Source organism: Chaetodon auriga, chromosome 14 (assembly GCF_051107435.1).
Source record: "Chaetodon auriga isolate fChaAug3 chromosome 14, fChaAug3.hap1, whole genome shotgun sequence".
Classification (NCBI taxonomy): Eukaryota; Metazoa; Chordata; class Actinopteri; order Chaetodontiformes; family Chaetodontidae; genus Chaetodon; species Chaetodon auriga.
This window is the reverse complement of record NC_135087.1, coordinates 9,528,157-9,543,987: the sequence shown is the minus strand read 5'-3', so window position 1 is coordinate 9,543,987 and position 15,831 is coordinate 9,528,157. Positions and strand designations below refer to the sequence as shown.

The window sequence follows — 15,831 nt, the reverse complement described above, 5'->3', positions numbered from 1 at the left end:
TGGTTAGCGTTGCTGGACGGATATATGAGTAGTTAAAAAAAAAAAAAAAAAAAATGCGAAGTGGAAAAATGGGAGTTGCAACATTATACAATTCATTTAGATGAACCAAATGAAAACAGACTGCACAGAGAACACTCACCTGTTCCAGTAGCTCCAGAACTGCTCGTTGAGATACGTGCGATGGCTTTGGTCGTCTCCGAATGAGGCTTTGCTTTCAATCCAGTGTACAATGTGCCCCTCCACGGCTTTTTCAGAAACAGTCACACACAGCCCCGTCATTCACAAAAATCAAAGAAGATCTGGCATTTACATGACAGTGTTTTGACAACTGCATAATCCTCTAGCTAAAGTTAACAGGCAGTTATTTTAGAGAAAATATTTACATCTGTAAGGTAAATACTAACCAATGGGAACCTCCAGGATGATGTCAGGTGTTTTGTCGTAGCCCATAGCTCTGAGTTGGTTTTCGTCTACAGGAGATAAAGTGCAGAATTTGAACATCTGGCTCTCACTTTGCAATGATCTTCACCGCAAAAGTTACGTCAATAACAGGCAGGTAACCTTACAGCCTTGACCAAGGTGCTGGTAACAAAACCCCTTAGTGTTAGCAAAGACGGAATAACAGTAGAGGACAGCAAGCACAATAAAACCTGTCACATATTCGCTGTTGTTGCACAAAAACCTGTAAAGCCCAGTTACAGAGCTGCTACCCAGTTTGCAGTTTGCCAGAGCATTATAAAATATACAGCAAGAGGATAAGGTTGGCATTATAGCCTCTGTAAGCCTGACCCCTGCCTGCACAGGCCGCAGCCATTGTCCTTGACTTCTGGTGCGCTTCGGCCATTATCCCTACAACACCTGATTTCTCCATTAAATCTCAGGCTGACCAGGTCATTCAGTTCCAAGGGCCTGCCTCTTTGTCTCCAGCCAAGCTCAACTAATGGGGCATGGAAGGGAATTGAGGAGAGATGGAGGGTGGCGGTGTCAGTGGTGAGGAGGTAGCATCAGCCACGGGGGGAGAATGAGAGCTGAGTGAGGTCAGCGAGGCTGCCAGAGGCTTGTGGTACAGAGGGGCATCCTGGGTGTGGTGATGTGGGTGTAGACGTGTATGCGGTAGGATGGAAGCCTCTATTCATACCTACCAGGCTGTTGACATTGTCATGTGGCTCTGATCGCCTTTTTACATCACCTTTGATTAAAATTAATGGGCCATCCCTGCTGTTGGGTAGCTTATTTCCAATCCATTTATCAGATGGGGTGAGGCTGCCTCAGTGGCCCTCGTGCCTCCCGAACTCTGACAGTTTTAGAACAGTCCTCTGTACAGCTCTGAGGAAAGGTCAGCACTGCAGGTCCAAATAAATGATACGGTCTTAATGGCAGAGGGAATGACTTTTACCCTTCATCACTCATCTGACCTAGGGGATGGTGATGGGATGGGGGTGATGGTAGGAAGGGAGGGTTCAAAATTCTGTTTCACAATTTCACACCTGGAGTCTCTACCTTGATTTAATATTGTTGGAACGAGTCAATGGTGTTAGGAAAGGGGAGGGTATTAAGGAAACATTCTCTTATTACAAAACGTAACTAGTTAAAAATCAGAAACTACAACCACAAAGTATGAGGTTTCTTTTTGCTAAACATGAACCCCCCAAAAAGTCTTTCCAGTCACAGAATGGTGCCAACATAGTATTCATGTAAATAGAAACTGGTCTTGTTGATTCATTTTTGGAAAAAAAAGAAAAAGAAAACTGAACAGAAACCCGAGAGGACTGAACATTACATCTAATGAAACATTAAAACGGACCTCTGAAGCTTTTATTCTTGAAATATTCATACAGCTGCTGCATAAACAGCTAAGGATATTTGATAACAGCCCCTTGTTGTTAGCAAATCAATAAGAGATAACATCCACTGCATCACTCATGTCCAGGTCTTCCTTTCCTCCACAAAAAGGTTGCACCGCCATGACCGGACTGGGTTTAGAAATGTGATGACAAGGTCAAGAGATGGCTTACCTAGAAAGGAAAGGTTTCTCTCCTTCAGTTTGTCGCGGAGCAGCACCTCATGCTCCTGGCCAATAGCGCTGAGAAGGAAGAGTTAAGGATTCCAACCTACAGCAACAGCAGTATTTCACATCTCTACTGAAACACCTAAATTGCAATAATGTATAATTAAAGAAAACTGTCAAAAATAATGAGAGCACAAAACACAGCAGCCGGGCATGCAGGCATTTCACCTGTAAAATTAGTCAGAACCACAAGTCAAACTATTTTGCTGTAGTAACAACATGAGCGTGCAGACGTGAGGTGAGGTAAGCTCAAACCTGCATGTTAGCCATCAGTTAAAGTTAAGAATCTGCTTCTCTCCACTATTGGCTTACTATGCAAAGCAGAAGCCACTTCTCTTTCCTGCCGATGCGAGAGCACCATCCGAGTTTTCAGTTCAACCTTAATCTGCTTTCACAACAAATCTCAAAAGTGCATTACCTAAATGAGGAAGACGAAACAAATGCCAATTTGGCAAAATGCATAGAGCGCCCGGACGAGCTGCTCCGCTCATTCCTCTAAAATCCTTGAAGAAAAATGCTTTTAGAATAAATGTCATTTTGCATCAGGATGCAAGCCTCTTGAAGGAATCCTGCATTACAGAGGCCATATGTCATATATGCCAAACTAGCTTTTTGCAAGAGAGAAAGGTTCTTATAGCGTTATACTTCAACAAACACTAATCACTCAAAATGGATTCTAATTAATTAATACATAGCTCTCAGTAGTGGGCGGCTATCATGAACTCTGGTGGAGTAACTAACTCTGAGTTGACACTGACACGAGGACAGCCAAAGAAAGGTTGCGGAAGAGGGGCAGGACGGGACGGGGTTGACTGGCTATGAACAGAACGACCCAACCCCACCACACACACGAAAGCGTGGACAGACACAAAAACACTGAGACCTTCACATGTATGCTCATTCAAATAAGTGCCCTCCCCCAGGAAATAGTTGCTCTGCTCCCCAGCTGCTTGCCCCTAAACAGCCGGCCGGACTCCAATCCAAACACCAGAAACACAAGGAGTACAACTGAATCATGAATAAATACAATAAAACGAACGCACAATTGAACTTGAATGTTGAAGTTGGACTGATGTGCCCAGAACTCTCCATGGTGCTGAACCACATAAGGGTTATCAGCACTGAATGAAAGCCAATTAAAAAGGACTCTACAATGTTGCAGGTAAGAACAATTAATATTTTCTGTAAGTAACGTAAAATAACACATCATCTGGGTGAAATAAAACACCAAACACAAGCACACATTAACCAGCATGAAGCTTATGACTGATTCTTCTCTTGTATCATAGAACATTGGGTCTGATCCACTGTGTGCACATGGAGATGCATTCAGATCAGCCGATCCTCTCCTCCTCCTCTTCCCTCCATCACCTTCCAGCCCCTGTATCGGTGATAGTGGGGTGGCAGGCAGGATGAAACACTTCCTCTGTGAAGCAGAACTTTTATGTCAGGTGAAGCCAGACACATCTCATCCCCTTCAATAGCTCCTCGTCAATTCCAGGCTTAAAATTTTATGGGATAGGATACTGTTTGATGCAGTCTACCAGCGGTCCATAACAGCAGTCATTTATTGTGCACTGAAAAGAGGGGGAAGAAATATTATGGCGTGCGAAAAAGGGTGGGTGGGTGGGTGGGTGGAAGGGAGGTGAGGGAAGGAAGCCCATACAGTGCCGGGAAAGGAGAAAACACAGGAGATGCTGGCAGATTGGCAGGCATGACCGCCGGCTCTCACGTGACCTCATCAGCAAACATGAGCGGCTGATGCCGTCTGTCAGCCAGGTGGTACAATATCACTTAAAAACTCACTGTACATAAGCAGTAGATGTGTTACACGGAAAAAAGGTAACGCAACGGAATTTATGACAGCACATGAAACTGGATTGAAATAATTAAAACAATTTGACTCCAAAGAATTTCAACAATTTCCCATAATACTTCAGTCCAGATTTAAAATTTAAAACACTTACCTGGTAGATGTTATTGGCTAAAATTTGGTCTGGAATTAAGGATGGCTCCTTAAGCATGCCGTTGAGGACTGTTTTAGAGGCTGAGAATGAGGCAGAAAGGCAGGAGAGGAGGAGAAACAAAGACAAAAAAAAAATCACATTAATATGCAAAATTGCATCAAGAGCTGCAGCTTGTCAAACGTATAAACGCAAAAACATATATTCTCATAGCTGCATTGAATTGAGAGCAAACAGTGAAAATACACAGACAAAGACAGGCTTGACAAACTGTAATTCACCATGCTACTGTTAGTGCAGTATTTCTACACTAGTCCATTAGATGGCTGCTTGGTGTCTATGCAGACTTTCTATAGATAAATGTTTCAGTCCAGAGCACAGGAGCCCCATGTAGTTTATCTATGTTATGAACGCCGACTATTCTGCATCTCTCATCCCCATTCTTGCTCTACTAACATTATAAATCAGAAAGGAAAGCCTGCTGGATTGATTCGCTGGTACTGCAACAGCAAAAAATTCCTTAAATCATTTCTTAAAAAGATTTGGATTAAATGGATTGTATCATTGTGTGACGAAATGGTTGAGGCACACCATTTTAGTGATACATGGTCCTGACAGACTTGCAACATTACAGACAATACAAGGAATGTTTCTATTCACATTTCAGGCATGGATGGTGCCTGTACCGGAGACTCCCAGGCTCATCTAGAAAACTGTGCAAAGTATATAACTGTTAAAAACCAGAAAGCTTATTTGAAGATTTAAAAGGGAAAAAAAAAAAAAAAAAAAAAAGGATAAAAAGGGAGATTTAAAAACCCCCGAATGAAAAAGGATCAACTGAAAAGGAGTTTTTCAAAAAGCTGACTGAATTTTTAAGGGTGTGTTTAATGAATTTCATTAATAGAAAGGCATTTAGAGGAACGTTTTAAAACCCTTCTTTTCTGTCCTGTCTTCCCCTTTGCGCCTCTTTCATAGGCATGACTCCTTGAGAAAGCTATCACAGAGGACAAACAGTGCTGTGATCCCTCATCTACCTTATGATGAAATAAAGAGGCAGGAGTGTGGAGAAGAACAAAGCCCATTCAGCACTCCCTCCTCTCGGTTTCTTCTTCTTTGTCTCCATCTTTTCTCTGCCACCTCTTTTTTTTTTTTCTTTTTTCTTTTTTTTGCTACCTCCTCTCCATTTCAGCCTCCCCCAGCCACGGTACTCCCCCAGCCCACCCCATAACCCCTCACTCCCTCTTAGAGCTGCAAGGCACAGGGCTGTGCTTTATTTCTTTGCTCATTTTTCTCAGAGATTGGTACCTTCACACGCAGATCCATACCATGCTCCTGTGCAGTGCGGGCGGCGGTGAAGAAAGAGGGTTATATTTTCCCCTTGAGTTAGGACACCTCATGACAAATGATAATGGATAATCAATAAAGCGGGAAATATGAGGCAGCAAACTTTATGAAGCCAGGAGACGTATTACTCCCCAACAACACTGGTTTCCCTTAACAAAGTCACTACTCGACTGTGCCTAATAATCTGAAGGAAAATCAAAGGACCCGCAACCACATCAGCAATATTGGCAACTTATTCCACTTTAATGGCATTTTGATTGATTTTTTCCCTCTTCCTAATGGTCGTTTTATAGATTTGACGCTGCTTCTGCAAAACAGTAGTGTGTAATAAACCTCCCTGAAGGCAAACGGTAGCCATTAAAGCTCTTGTCTTACTAGCACTCATAATTGGAGGTTGACCACCACCACATTTTGGTCTCTCACATAACACACACAAACACACACTTCCAGGACTAGGCTTCTCCCTCCTTCTCTCCTTGTCCACCCAGACCTTTGATATTTTTGGTAGATGGCCACAGTAAGTGATAGGATCCCTTTCTCTGCTTCTTTTTTGAGCGATGGGGTTAAAAATAGCCATAAAGAGGTGACCTTGGCGCTGACATTGTGGAATTTCAGCCAAGCACTGACCTGATGAAAATGGAAGGCCAGGCCGATAATAAATCAGGATGCTTTTAAAATGAGTTTACCCTAATGCTCATTCATCACGGGCTGTAATGCCATTTGCAGGCCCAGGATTCGCTGCTGTGCACAAACACAGCAGTAAATAACAACAGAGCCCTTGCATCCCTCGCATCGTTGCAGCCTCCAACATCAGCATACATTTATTAAAGACGCCCCCGCCTCGCACGGCAGCACTCCTCTATGACACCCTGAGCTCCTCTCTGCCACACAAACACACACACACACACCGTGCTCTTTAAACACACACATTCATGACACACACACACACACACACACACACATAAAACACATGCAGGAAAATAAAAAGCATAATCTGAAGAACACCAGACGCAGGGAACAAAGCCCTGCAGCACGACTTTGCACCTTGTAAACATTCACCAAATTTACTGTAATTGTCCCATGTTGGTATAAATTCTGACTAAGGCACCATATCACACCTTCAACATCTGAACAGAGAAGAGGAGAATAATAGATGTGAAACGTTACGCCTCCGTTGGGATTTGCTAAAGAAAACAACCAGTGTAAACAAATCACAAGGCTTTTTTCATATGCAACCCCAAAACAAGATAAACTATATAAGGCAAGGTAACAGCGACATAACCTTGGCTTGATTTCTCACTGCTTACTTGTGTCATTTGTAACTCCTCTTCCCTTCTCCACTAGGGCGAAAAAGTCATTATCTCAAACACAAAAAAATGTCGAGAAACCTCATTAGATAGCAACATTTGTTGAGGGAGGACCGTAATAAACAGTAACGGATGACGATTGTTATTGCCCCTGACACTGATGAGCTCCTCTGCAAGTTTGTTTATTAATTAAAAAACCCACTTTTTTCCATGGATGGGGGGTGGGGGGGGGCGCGCGGGGGGGGTTGCTTACACGTTTCCTCTATATGCCCACACCCCCCCCCACGCTCCCCATGCACAAGCCATTGAGCTGTGGAGGGGCACTCGTTCATCAAACTTCATGGAGCAAGGGAGAGACAGGTCCTGATAATGTGCGCCGCTAAAGCTGATTTTCCATGATGAATCTCGGAGCATATAAATTGGCTAATATCTGAAAACATTTACAGATACTAGAGGAATTGACTACTTGTGGGACATGATGGATGAGGCTCTGCGACGCTGGCCGACAGCCCTGCAAATCTCTGCGGCTGCCTAAAGCCCTCATTTGATTTTCCAATTTACTCCTTTTAAATTTATCCTCCCGTATTGAAAAAAAAAAAAAAAAAAAACAGAAGATGGGAAAGAATGAGAGAGAGAGAGTAAGAGAGAGAGAGTGTGTGTGTGTGTGTTTTTTTTTAACTATCTGTGGTGGTGTGTAGGTGCTGGTTGATGATATGAAGTGGTATCTTCTGTGCAGGAGGAGCCCAGTCCCTGAAGAGGTTACTGGGGCAGAACTGATCTGCTTCCACCTGATTCTCCCTGATAGCGGTGAGATGAGACTCTACATTTGTGTGTGTGTGTGGGGGTGTGCACACGGCTATGTGTGTATAGCAGTATAGTAATAGTAGGTCTGGGGAGGCTCTGCTATGGAGAGAGGCTTCCTAGGTCAGGCCATTAGACTGTGGCAGAGGCTGACTGGAGCTTCTCTGCTGAAAAGGAGTAATTAGTATACTTGTCAAGTGAAGTGCCACGCTGCTGCTTACCTCCCTTGCACCCACCCCTTGCATGCATACACACACACACGCATAGAAACTGCCTTTGCCTCCTTACTCCCTCCCTTCTTGCTAATGAAGTGCCCTTGCTCTCATTATTTGGAAAAAAAAAAAGGCTGCATATACACACCAGCTCCAACCACAGCAGAGAGGTGAGGGAGAGAAGAGAAGAGCACTTGAAGACAAGAGAGGAGGAACCATAACAATCACGGTGGAAGTTGGGATTTTACTGGATGGGGCATAATACAATATTCAGTTATCAACACGTCTGATCTGCAAAACACTGAAGCTATTACGAATTCTGTCAAGGAACCAAAGGATCATAGTAGACGCCAACATTCTCACAGTGTTAACATCAAACGCAGGACATTTATAACCTTGCGTACAAGGCTTCTGTAAAGGAATGTGACAATAAATCTTAAAGGCGGTCGAATCACATAGTTACAAAACATGGAGCAGCAATCTAATCTGGAGCTGGGCCTTGGGAAAATGGAAAAGGTCAAATAGCTAGCAAAATTGCCTCCTCAAAAAAGTATGTCTAAATCTAGAGGCACATCAACTCCTGTCAAAGGAGGAATAGAGAGAAAGATGAAGAGATAGCATGAGGGGGACGAGAGGAGCTGGAGCTCCCCCAATGTGCCTTCTAGTGACTTGTAAGAGGTGCAGTAGTATCCACCGACAGAGAGCTGGAATGTCAACATGGCTGTTTACCATGTAATTCTATCATTTACAGAACATATAAGTGGCCTGAGACGCGTAGCATGTACACATGATGGAGGTTTAATCCAGTTTACGACATCCGGCCCCTGCCAACGTAAACATTTTAAACTATTTTAAAATATTATTTTTGTTGCTGTGGATAAACAGAAATCACATCATTATCTCAGTTACAGACTTCATTGCGTTTTAGTGACATCGGCTCAGTTTTCAATGATCAATTTAAAGTGATTTGCTTTTATAATCAGTGAAACACTAAACATGTGCTTGTCCCAGTCAGTCAAATATGAAGATTTTTATTACTTTTTTCTGTTTGTACGTACAAATCACTGTATAATAACATTTTTTTTAGCGTTTTCATCATTCCCATATGCAAACTTAAGAAAAAGAACAGAGTGGTAATAAAACATAAATACTAAATAACAGCAAAAAGACAAGAAAATAACCAATTTGATGACATCATTATCTGGATAGACTGAACTGTAATGTTTTTCATTAATATCATACACTGCCTTACTTATGCCTTTTAAACTTAATTTTCTATTTCGGACATTAGTCGATAACCAACAACCCTGAGAGGAATTCAGACATACACAGTGAAGCTGTCTCTGCTGGTTTAAAATGTTGTATTTTCGCTAAAAATCATCAAAAACTCAGCTTCTGGTGACCTTAAAATAGTGGATATAAAGAGTGTAAAAGTGCACATGACCTTTCCTCCCCTACTGCCCGGTGTGTTTTCATGAGACAAGGAGCATTATGGATGTTGATATCATATTCAATATGTGATAAAACTGATTTGAATGTATTGATTTATTTACGAGCGCCACCAGATAGTCTTTCATTCTGCTTGACTGATGCTCTCTCCAATACTTTTGCTGCGAGGAGAGGGGGAGGCAGCTCGTTGGTGGCGTCGTCACGTTGAGGTGTGTTGGCGGTGGTGTGTGTGGCTATTGGGAAGGAAGGAGGGAGGGGATGGAGTGGAGGTGGAGGCGTGGGAGGCGGGGGGCAACAACAAGCGAGCAAAACAAAACAAGGAAGGGACAGAAAACAATTTAAAACTCTGTATTGATCCAGCACTAGTGATTGTACATATATTCCACAGTCCCAAAGGCCCCATTCCCGTGTCTCTTAAATGCAAAGGGAAAGAGAAGGGGAATAAAAAAACGATGCTAGGCAGAGCAAGCCACTCACCCAGTTGGGGGTAATGTCCCTTATATAGAAGTCTATTGATCTTTGCGGTGCGCCTGCCTGCCCTCCCTCTGGAGTCCGACAAAAACACACAAATACACACACATGCACAGTGGAGCGCGGTCCGGTGCTGGAGGGGGGCATGACGGATACGCCTGACAATAGCACTGAACCAACCTGTTAGCTAATTGCCAGCAAAGACAATTATCCTTGCATTGTTTCATAATGGCAGCACATTACTGGACTCTAATATACACACAGGGAGATTGGACGATTTGACCGCCCAGTCCATGTGGGCAGCAATTCATTTGCAAAGCCACGCGGGCCATTGCAGAGGAGCTCTGTCACAACAGAAGTCACCCTCAAAGCAAGTGACTTTACAGCTGGCCACAATGGAAAGGTGCAGAATAATGACATCGTTTGAAAATGTGTCATGCTCATCGAGCAGGTAACAGTCAAACTGCTTTACCAGATAAGATACCAGATATTAATCTGATCTAAATCATAGAGTTTTGTCACAGCATGTCGGCTTAGTTAGGCGGATTTGGATCTATGATCGTCCTGCAAAAGCCATCAAGCTTCTGTGAAATCGCTTTCTACGAGAGGAACCATGACACTCCTTTTGCTAGCCTGTAAACGCTGAGATGCGCAATGGTTATAACAATGTTTAGAAATGAAACAACGCTCATCCAGGAAGTTTCATCTGTTACAAGTCTATTCTGAGCAGTAATAAAGCATGTTTTCACTGTATGGAGATGGAGGGATGCAGTGTGCTATTATCTGAGACGGAGCGCTTCTCCTGGATGAATGCTCTGTTCTACAAGCTGCTCAGACTAGTATTTTGACAGGCAGTGGATAAGGGTAGGTCCAAAGCAATCACATCTTTGACTTTGACAAATGGCTGTGCTGTGGCGAAGTTGAAAATAACACACATCCACTTTAATCTCTTTCTTGATTAAATTGGAAGCACGTCTTTTTGACATCATGCGATTCACTCTCAAAGCACTGACTACTGCACAGACACACACACACACACACACACACACACACACACACACACACACACACACACACACACACACACACACACACCCCTCAGGATAGGCATATTGAAATGATATGGGGCCATATGTGCATGTGACATTGGGAGTTCCCAAATGAGAAAAAAAAAAGAGGGAGGAAGGGTTTTTGTATGAATTAACAAATGTCACATGTAAAAAGGTGCAACTGCAACTTATGCCAGTGTTTGTGCCAAAAGATGATGTAAGAAAGATCTGGAGAGGAAGAAAAAAAAAAGACACTAACCAGAAAGTGCATGGATAATTATTCACACAATTTCTGGACAATCTCTTTGACACATTCAACAAAAATGTTTGTGTCTGGAATTTTGTTCTCCCGCAGATTGTCCATCAGCGTTGCCTCGGAATGGTTTGCTTTTTCTGCCTCGCTTTCCTTCAACTCACTTTCCTCGCAGGACCCCAGCAGGAAAGGAGAAAGGAGAAGAGGATGACAGAAGAAGAGAAGGCAGGAGGTAGATGGATGCATTGGGGGATAAAAGAGGGTGAGGATAGAAATCAAGGGCGTTATAAATAACACTGATGAGGTGAGCTAGCATTGATCCACACCGCAGTTGAGAGGTGGGTGGTCCTCCCAGTGTTTAATTGCCAGTCATGTGCCCTGGGATGCAGCTACTACGAAATGTGGTCTGTCTCTCATTAGGCTTGGGCAGGCTGAAAATACAGCAGCTCGAGCTGGAAGTGGGACTCAAACACAAAGAGATTCAAAAGACAAAGTGCTGCAATGAAGACTGATGGGGGGGAATGATAGAAAGGACAGAGTGGGGATTGGAAAAGTGTTACTCACGCATTCCACCCTCCAGGCCCTGAAGGAACCTGTCCAGGATGATACGAGCCATCAGTGCAGGAGACAGATCCACCTTTACGTAGATTGGACAACAACAAAAAAAAAAAGAGAATTTGCCTTAATAAAAAACAGGCTATGGCGTCAATGGCGAGTTAATGCTTCTTCAAAACATAGTTACAGTCGAATTCCTCTCTGGAGAATTACTCCATTTACAAACCGTCAGACTAAATCCCACATATCCAGCTGGAAGTGAGAAAAAATTTCAAAGCCTTAGAATTATAGCACTGAAATTGCACTGCGAGTCTACAGTGCCTTCTGCTGATGTCACATAGATAATAATGACTGTAATGGCTCTAAATGATATTATTGCATTTCCAAACCTTGACCTAACTTTCGACAATCCCCGTGCAAATTGGTCTTTGAAAGCCTTGCTTTGCAATAACCTTTCCCACAGGAACAAGGGATCGCCTATTACGCAGCCAGGCTACCCAGCCGAATTGCCTTCGCCTCAGTCAAACGGACAACCGTAGTCTCTCATCTCCCATGAAAAAGCAGCGCACGCCATGCCCAGGCTAGAGACGATGGAAAGCTTTAATCATAGGATGATCACCAAGTCAAAACTGCAGAAACCAACAGGACACACCGGAGGGACTGTGGGAATGCAGTCCTTAATAGGAAGGATAGAACCTATGGCTGCAGCACCCTTTGAACACAGAGACACCTTGAGAGGTGTGCAGTGTTTCTGGTTTGAGGGCAGGGAGATCCCCTGACAGGTAAGGGGGCACTAATGACTGATACCGAAGGTGTCTATCCGAACACATTCTTATCAGCACGATGCCTTCAACATAGAAATAATATCACCATGAAAGTGTTCGAATGGTATGCGGTGAAAATCCAGATATTCTCAAGGCCAGCAGAATATGTTACTCAGTTCTGAAGCTTTAAAGGCAAACCAGGCGTACGGGGCAATTTCATTTCAAGCATTTTGTATTTGACCTCTGTTTAAACAATACATACGCTGCAAATAAGAGCACACATTAAGTCATTCACTCCTAACTTTCACAGCCTCCTCAGTATGGAGGGAATTAAAATATTGCTTGAAGACTGCCGTTCTTAGCCAGCTTGTTAGGAAACACAACGTTCTTGCAGCCAAAGATCATTTTTTCTCTTGTTAGCATAATTGGGTACCAAAAGTGAATTTGCCCTCAGCCTATAGTGAGAATGGTGGGTTTCATCTTTCCTCTGATGCTTCCTGGTAATGCTGGGAGCAGAGAGGCTGCTTTCTAAACAATGTCTTTTTACCCGCAGTATTTGTTAACATCTCCATAATACTGCACTAAGAAGGCAGCTTGTAAAAAAGGCCAAACGCGTCTGTAATAATTAAGGGGTGAACACAGAGTTTATATCTTCATTAAGACCTCTGATAACGTTTCAGACTTAGCATTTGTGGCTTGCAGCTATAGCTCTCGTTCCTCTCCCTAACCCTTCTCATTTCTTCACTCTTTATTCCCCCCTCTCAGTGCTTCCCTCTTTGTGCTTGCTGGCCTGCTCTCCATTCACACCTTTGGATAACGAGAGTGCATCAGATTCCTGGTAACCTGCATCAGGGCTGACACATGAAAAATGGCAACATTACCACCGCTGGCCCAGCCTGAATAAGGACCAGCTGATTAGTTCAGGTACTTGCGTCTCCCTAATTTTCATATTAATCATGAGTCCATCTCCATTCTCTCGTCAGATCGCAGCACTTCATGTGTTTAACATGTGACTAAGATTCACACAGCCTTGAACTCCTGCAGAAAACAATTATTGTTCAGTAAAAGTCTGGTTTTATTAGCCCCCACAGCTAGTGGGATTCACACACAGTACAGCGTAACTGCACCTGCTCTAAACCCTATATGTTTAAGTAACCTTTACATAAAGCTCCACATAAAGCGTGTAAAAAAAACAGCAAATGTCGAATTTAGACCTCTCATTCATGAAGACTTCTGGGGGCAAAAAAAGAAATCCGTGAATAGTTTTCATCATTGTTAATCATTTCCCTCCGTTGGAGATATATTGTCTCATAAAGGGATGAAACTACATCAATTAGCGGTCTGGGAGACCATGAGTGCTTGGTTTAAATGTTAAGTAGCATATTAAAATGACAGTTAAATGGTTCATAGACAGTTATCTCTGAGCTGGATTTAATCCTTTGGAGAAAAAAAATCATGTGTCAATTAAATGGAGAATGAATAATGGCAGTTAGCTTTGAGGTGCCACTGATGCATGTGAACTACTCTAGATTAAGAAGCCCTCAAATTTCGTCGCCTGCTGCAAGCACCAATAAAAATTTAAATGTGCATTTAAATATTTTAAAAAGGTTATGCAGCCTATTCTAATAATCAAAATAAGAGGAAACTGCAACACAAACAATGTATTCAAATGACAAATAATGAAATGTGGAAAACACTCCAGCATCTGGCTTCACAGAAGACGGAAAGGACATGAGAATCTAAAATGTGTTTTTGCTGTAATTCAGCCACAACAGCTGCTTTTGCTGCATTTTGTCCACTGAGTAGGAACTGTCTGTACTGCCCTAATGGATATGATAATTTACTGACTAGGAGCAAAACGTAAGGGACACTAGTGGGCACTGAGTAGATTAATTCTTTACTAATGTGAAATGCAGAAACTTGGTGATGTGAATAATTTAAGTGCTTACAGCATGTGGCTATTTCATATCTAATATACAAACATGCACCACCTGACTAACCTGGATTTAAGTCTGCATATAATCATATGGTTCAATACCTTTTACTACATCAACCAGAGGACAAATCCTGCACTGACCTCCTCACGTAAACAAGTGATGAAGAGGAGAGTTAAGCAGTGACCCTGCCCTCACCTGTCCGCAGTTTGCGGCAACTCTGCCTGAAGTGCAATTTGGAAAATTACATAGTACAACACAAAAAGTATTTTCACATCTGCTTAATAGAGGCGAGAGCTAATTAAATAATTGATAATGGAGCGGTCCATTTTGCCAATTTTGATAATGACTAACAGACAAGGGAGAAAATCAAAAACTGCGGCCAACTTCTACCTATCCATTTATGGAAAAAAAGAAAGCATCAGTTGAGGAGTTTGTTTTTCTTTGGGAGGACAAGAAAAAAGCAAGAAACTAAAGGTTATGCCATTACCTCAATGGCCAACTCCAGCAGGACAGGAGCAGTGGGATGTGCCTTGGCTTCACTCAGATACCTTCATTATAACAAAGAAGAACAACAGCAGTGACAAAAAATTAAAAAAAAAACAAAAAAAAAACATGGCCCACAAAGGCAGACAGAAGGGTAGAGGGGACTCGACTGGGCTAGCCAAGACATGCTAATGTCCCTGATGACTTTGCCCTAGGTGGCATATGGCAGGCTCAGTGCGGTTAAAACAGCACTGCTTGAAGGGCTTCAAATTTCCTTGAAGCCAGACAAGCATATGATGGTTAGTTAACCCCTGCCGCCCAAAAAGCCTTTTTTCCCTCGCCAGCTAAAACTGCAGCTCCCCTCAGATGTTACCCAGATCATCTCTGAGGTTTGTTGTTGTAAGTGGATTAGAAGTGCATTATCCAGCCTTGTTTTCCCCAGAACAATGGCCTAATAAGCTAGATAAAGGCTAATTGCAATATGCAAAGAGGTTTGCCCCCCCCTACAGCCTGTTTTTCTTTTTTTCTTGTTTTTCCTTATTCATTGAATTACAGATAATCATCCCATCATAAGCCCGTGTAAGCCAAATGTCCAATGGCTGGTTATTTATTTATTTTTCTGCTTCCAATTTGACATGGAGAACAGAGCGTTAGCTTAGCAGGTGCAAGTGGAGGTCTGGAATGAATCCTGAGGGTGGTGATTTGTTTGGAGGAGATTATATCTGTCATGGTGGCCCACCTACTCTCTGACTGAGGAAGGGACTTTGGCAAGTCCCTTCCTCAGTCAGAGAACAGGGAAGACAAAGAGAGCACACAAGAGTGGGAGACAGATTAAAAAAAAAAATTAAAAAAAAATAAGAAAAACAGTGATAGAGATGAGAGGAAGATAAACAGACAGTGCTGGACAGAAGAGAGAGGAGCAATAAAGTAACACAGTGCAACGTAATACAGCACCTTTGGTAGTGGCTTTCAATAACATCTGGTGCATGATGTTTGGAGATGGTTCTTTTGGTTCGTTTCTGTCACAAAGAGAACACAGGCATCATAAATATGAACAGTAATAATAGTATTAATATTAATATGGATAATAGTAAAAGTAATAATAATAGTAATAATAATATATTAAGATACAATACAGTTTGTTACAAGGCAAAAGCTTTACATTTTCACAGTC

At 42.6% G+C, this 15,831-nt stretch overlaps 1 protein-coding gene across 2 annotated transcripts in view; it reads right to left on the bottom strand.

The window, feature by feature from the left end:
- The window catches only part of cdin1 (CDAN1 interacting nuclease 1), a 54,465-nt gene that overhangs the window by 27,133 nt on the left and 11,501 nt on the right, over positions 1-15,831 (bottom strand). Inside the window, exons 4-11 of one of the 2 annotated variants that reach the window (XM_076749612.1) lie at positions 15,612-15,676; positions 14,662-14,722; positions 11,483-11,555; positions 4,036-4,115; positions 3,596-3,645; positions 2,016-2,083; positions 405-470; positions 140-245 (exon numbers count right to left, since the gene is read on the bottom strand). In XM_076749612.1, the coding sequence (XP_076605727.1) occupies positions 140-245; positions 405-470; positions 2,016-2,083; positions 3,596-3,645; positions 4,036-4,115; positions 11,483-11,555; positions 14,662-14,722; positions 15,612-15,676 (569 nt within the window). Of the gene's footprint in view, positions 1-139; positions 246-404; positions 471-2,015; positions 2,084-2,857; positions 3,495-3,595; positions 3,646-4,035; positions 4,116-11,482; positions 11,556-14,661; positions 14,723-15,611; positions 15,677-15,831 lie in introns of those variants that run through there. The other variant, XM_076749611.1, reaches the window with a different exon arrangement.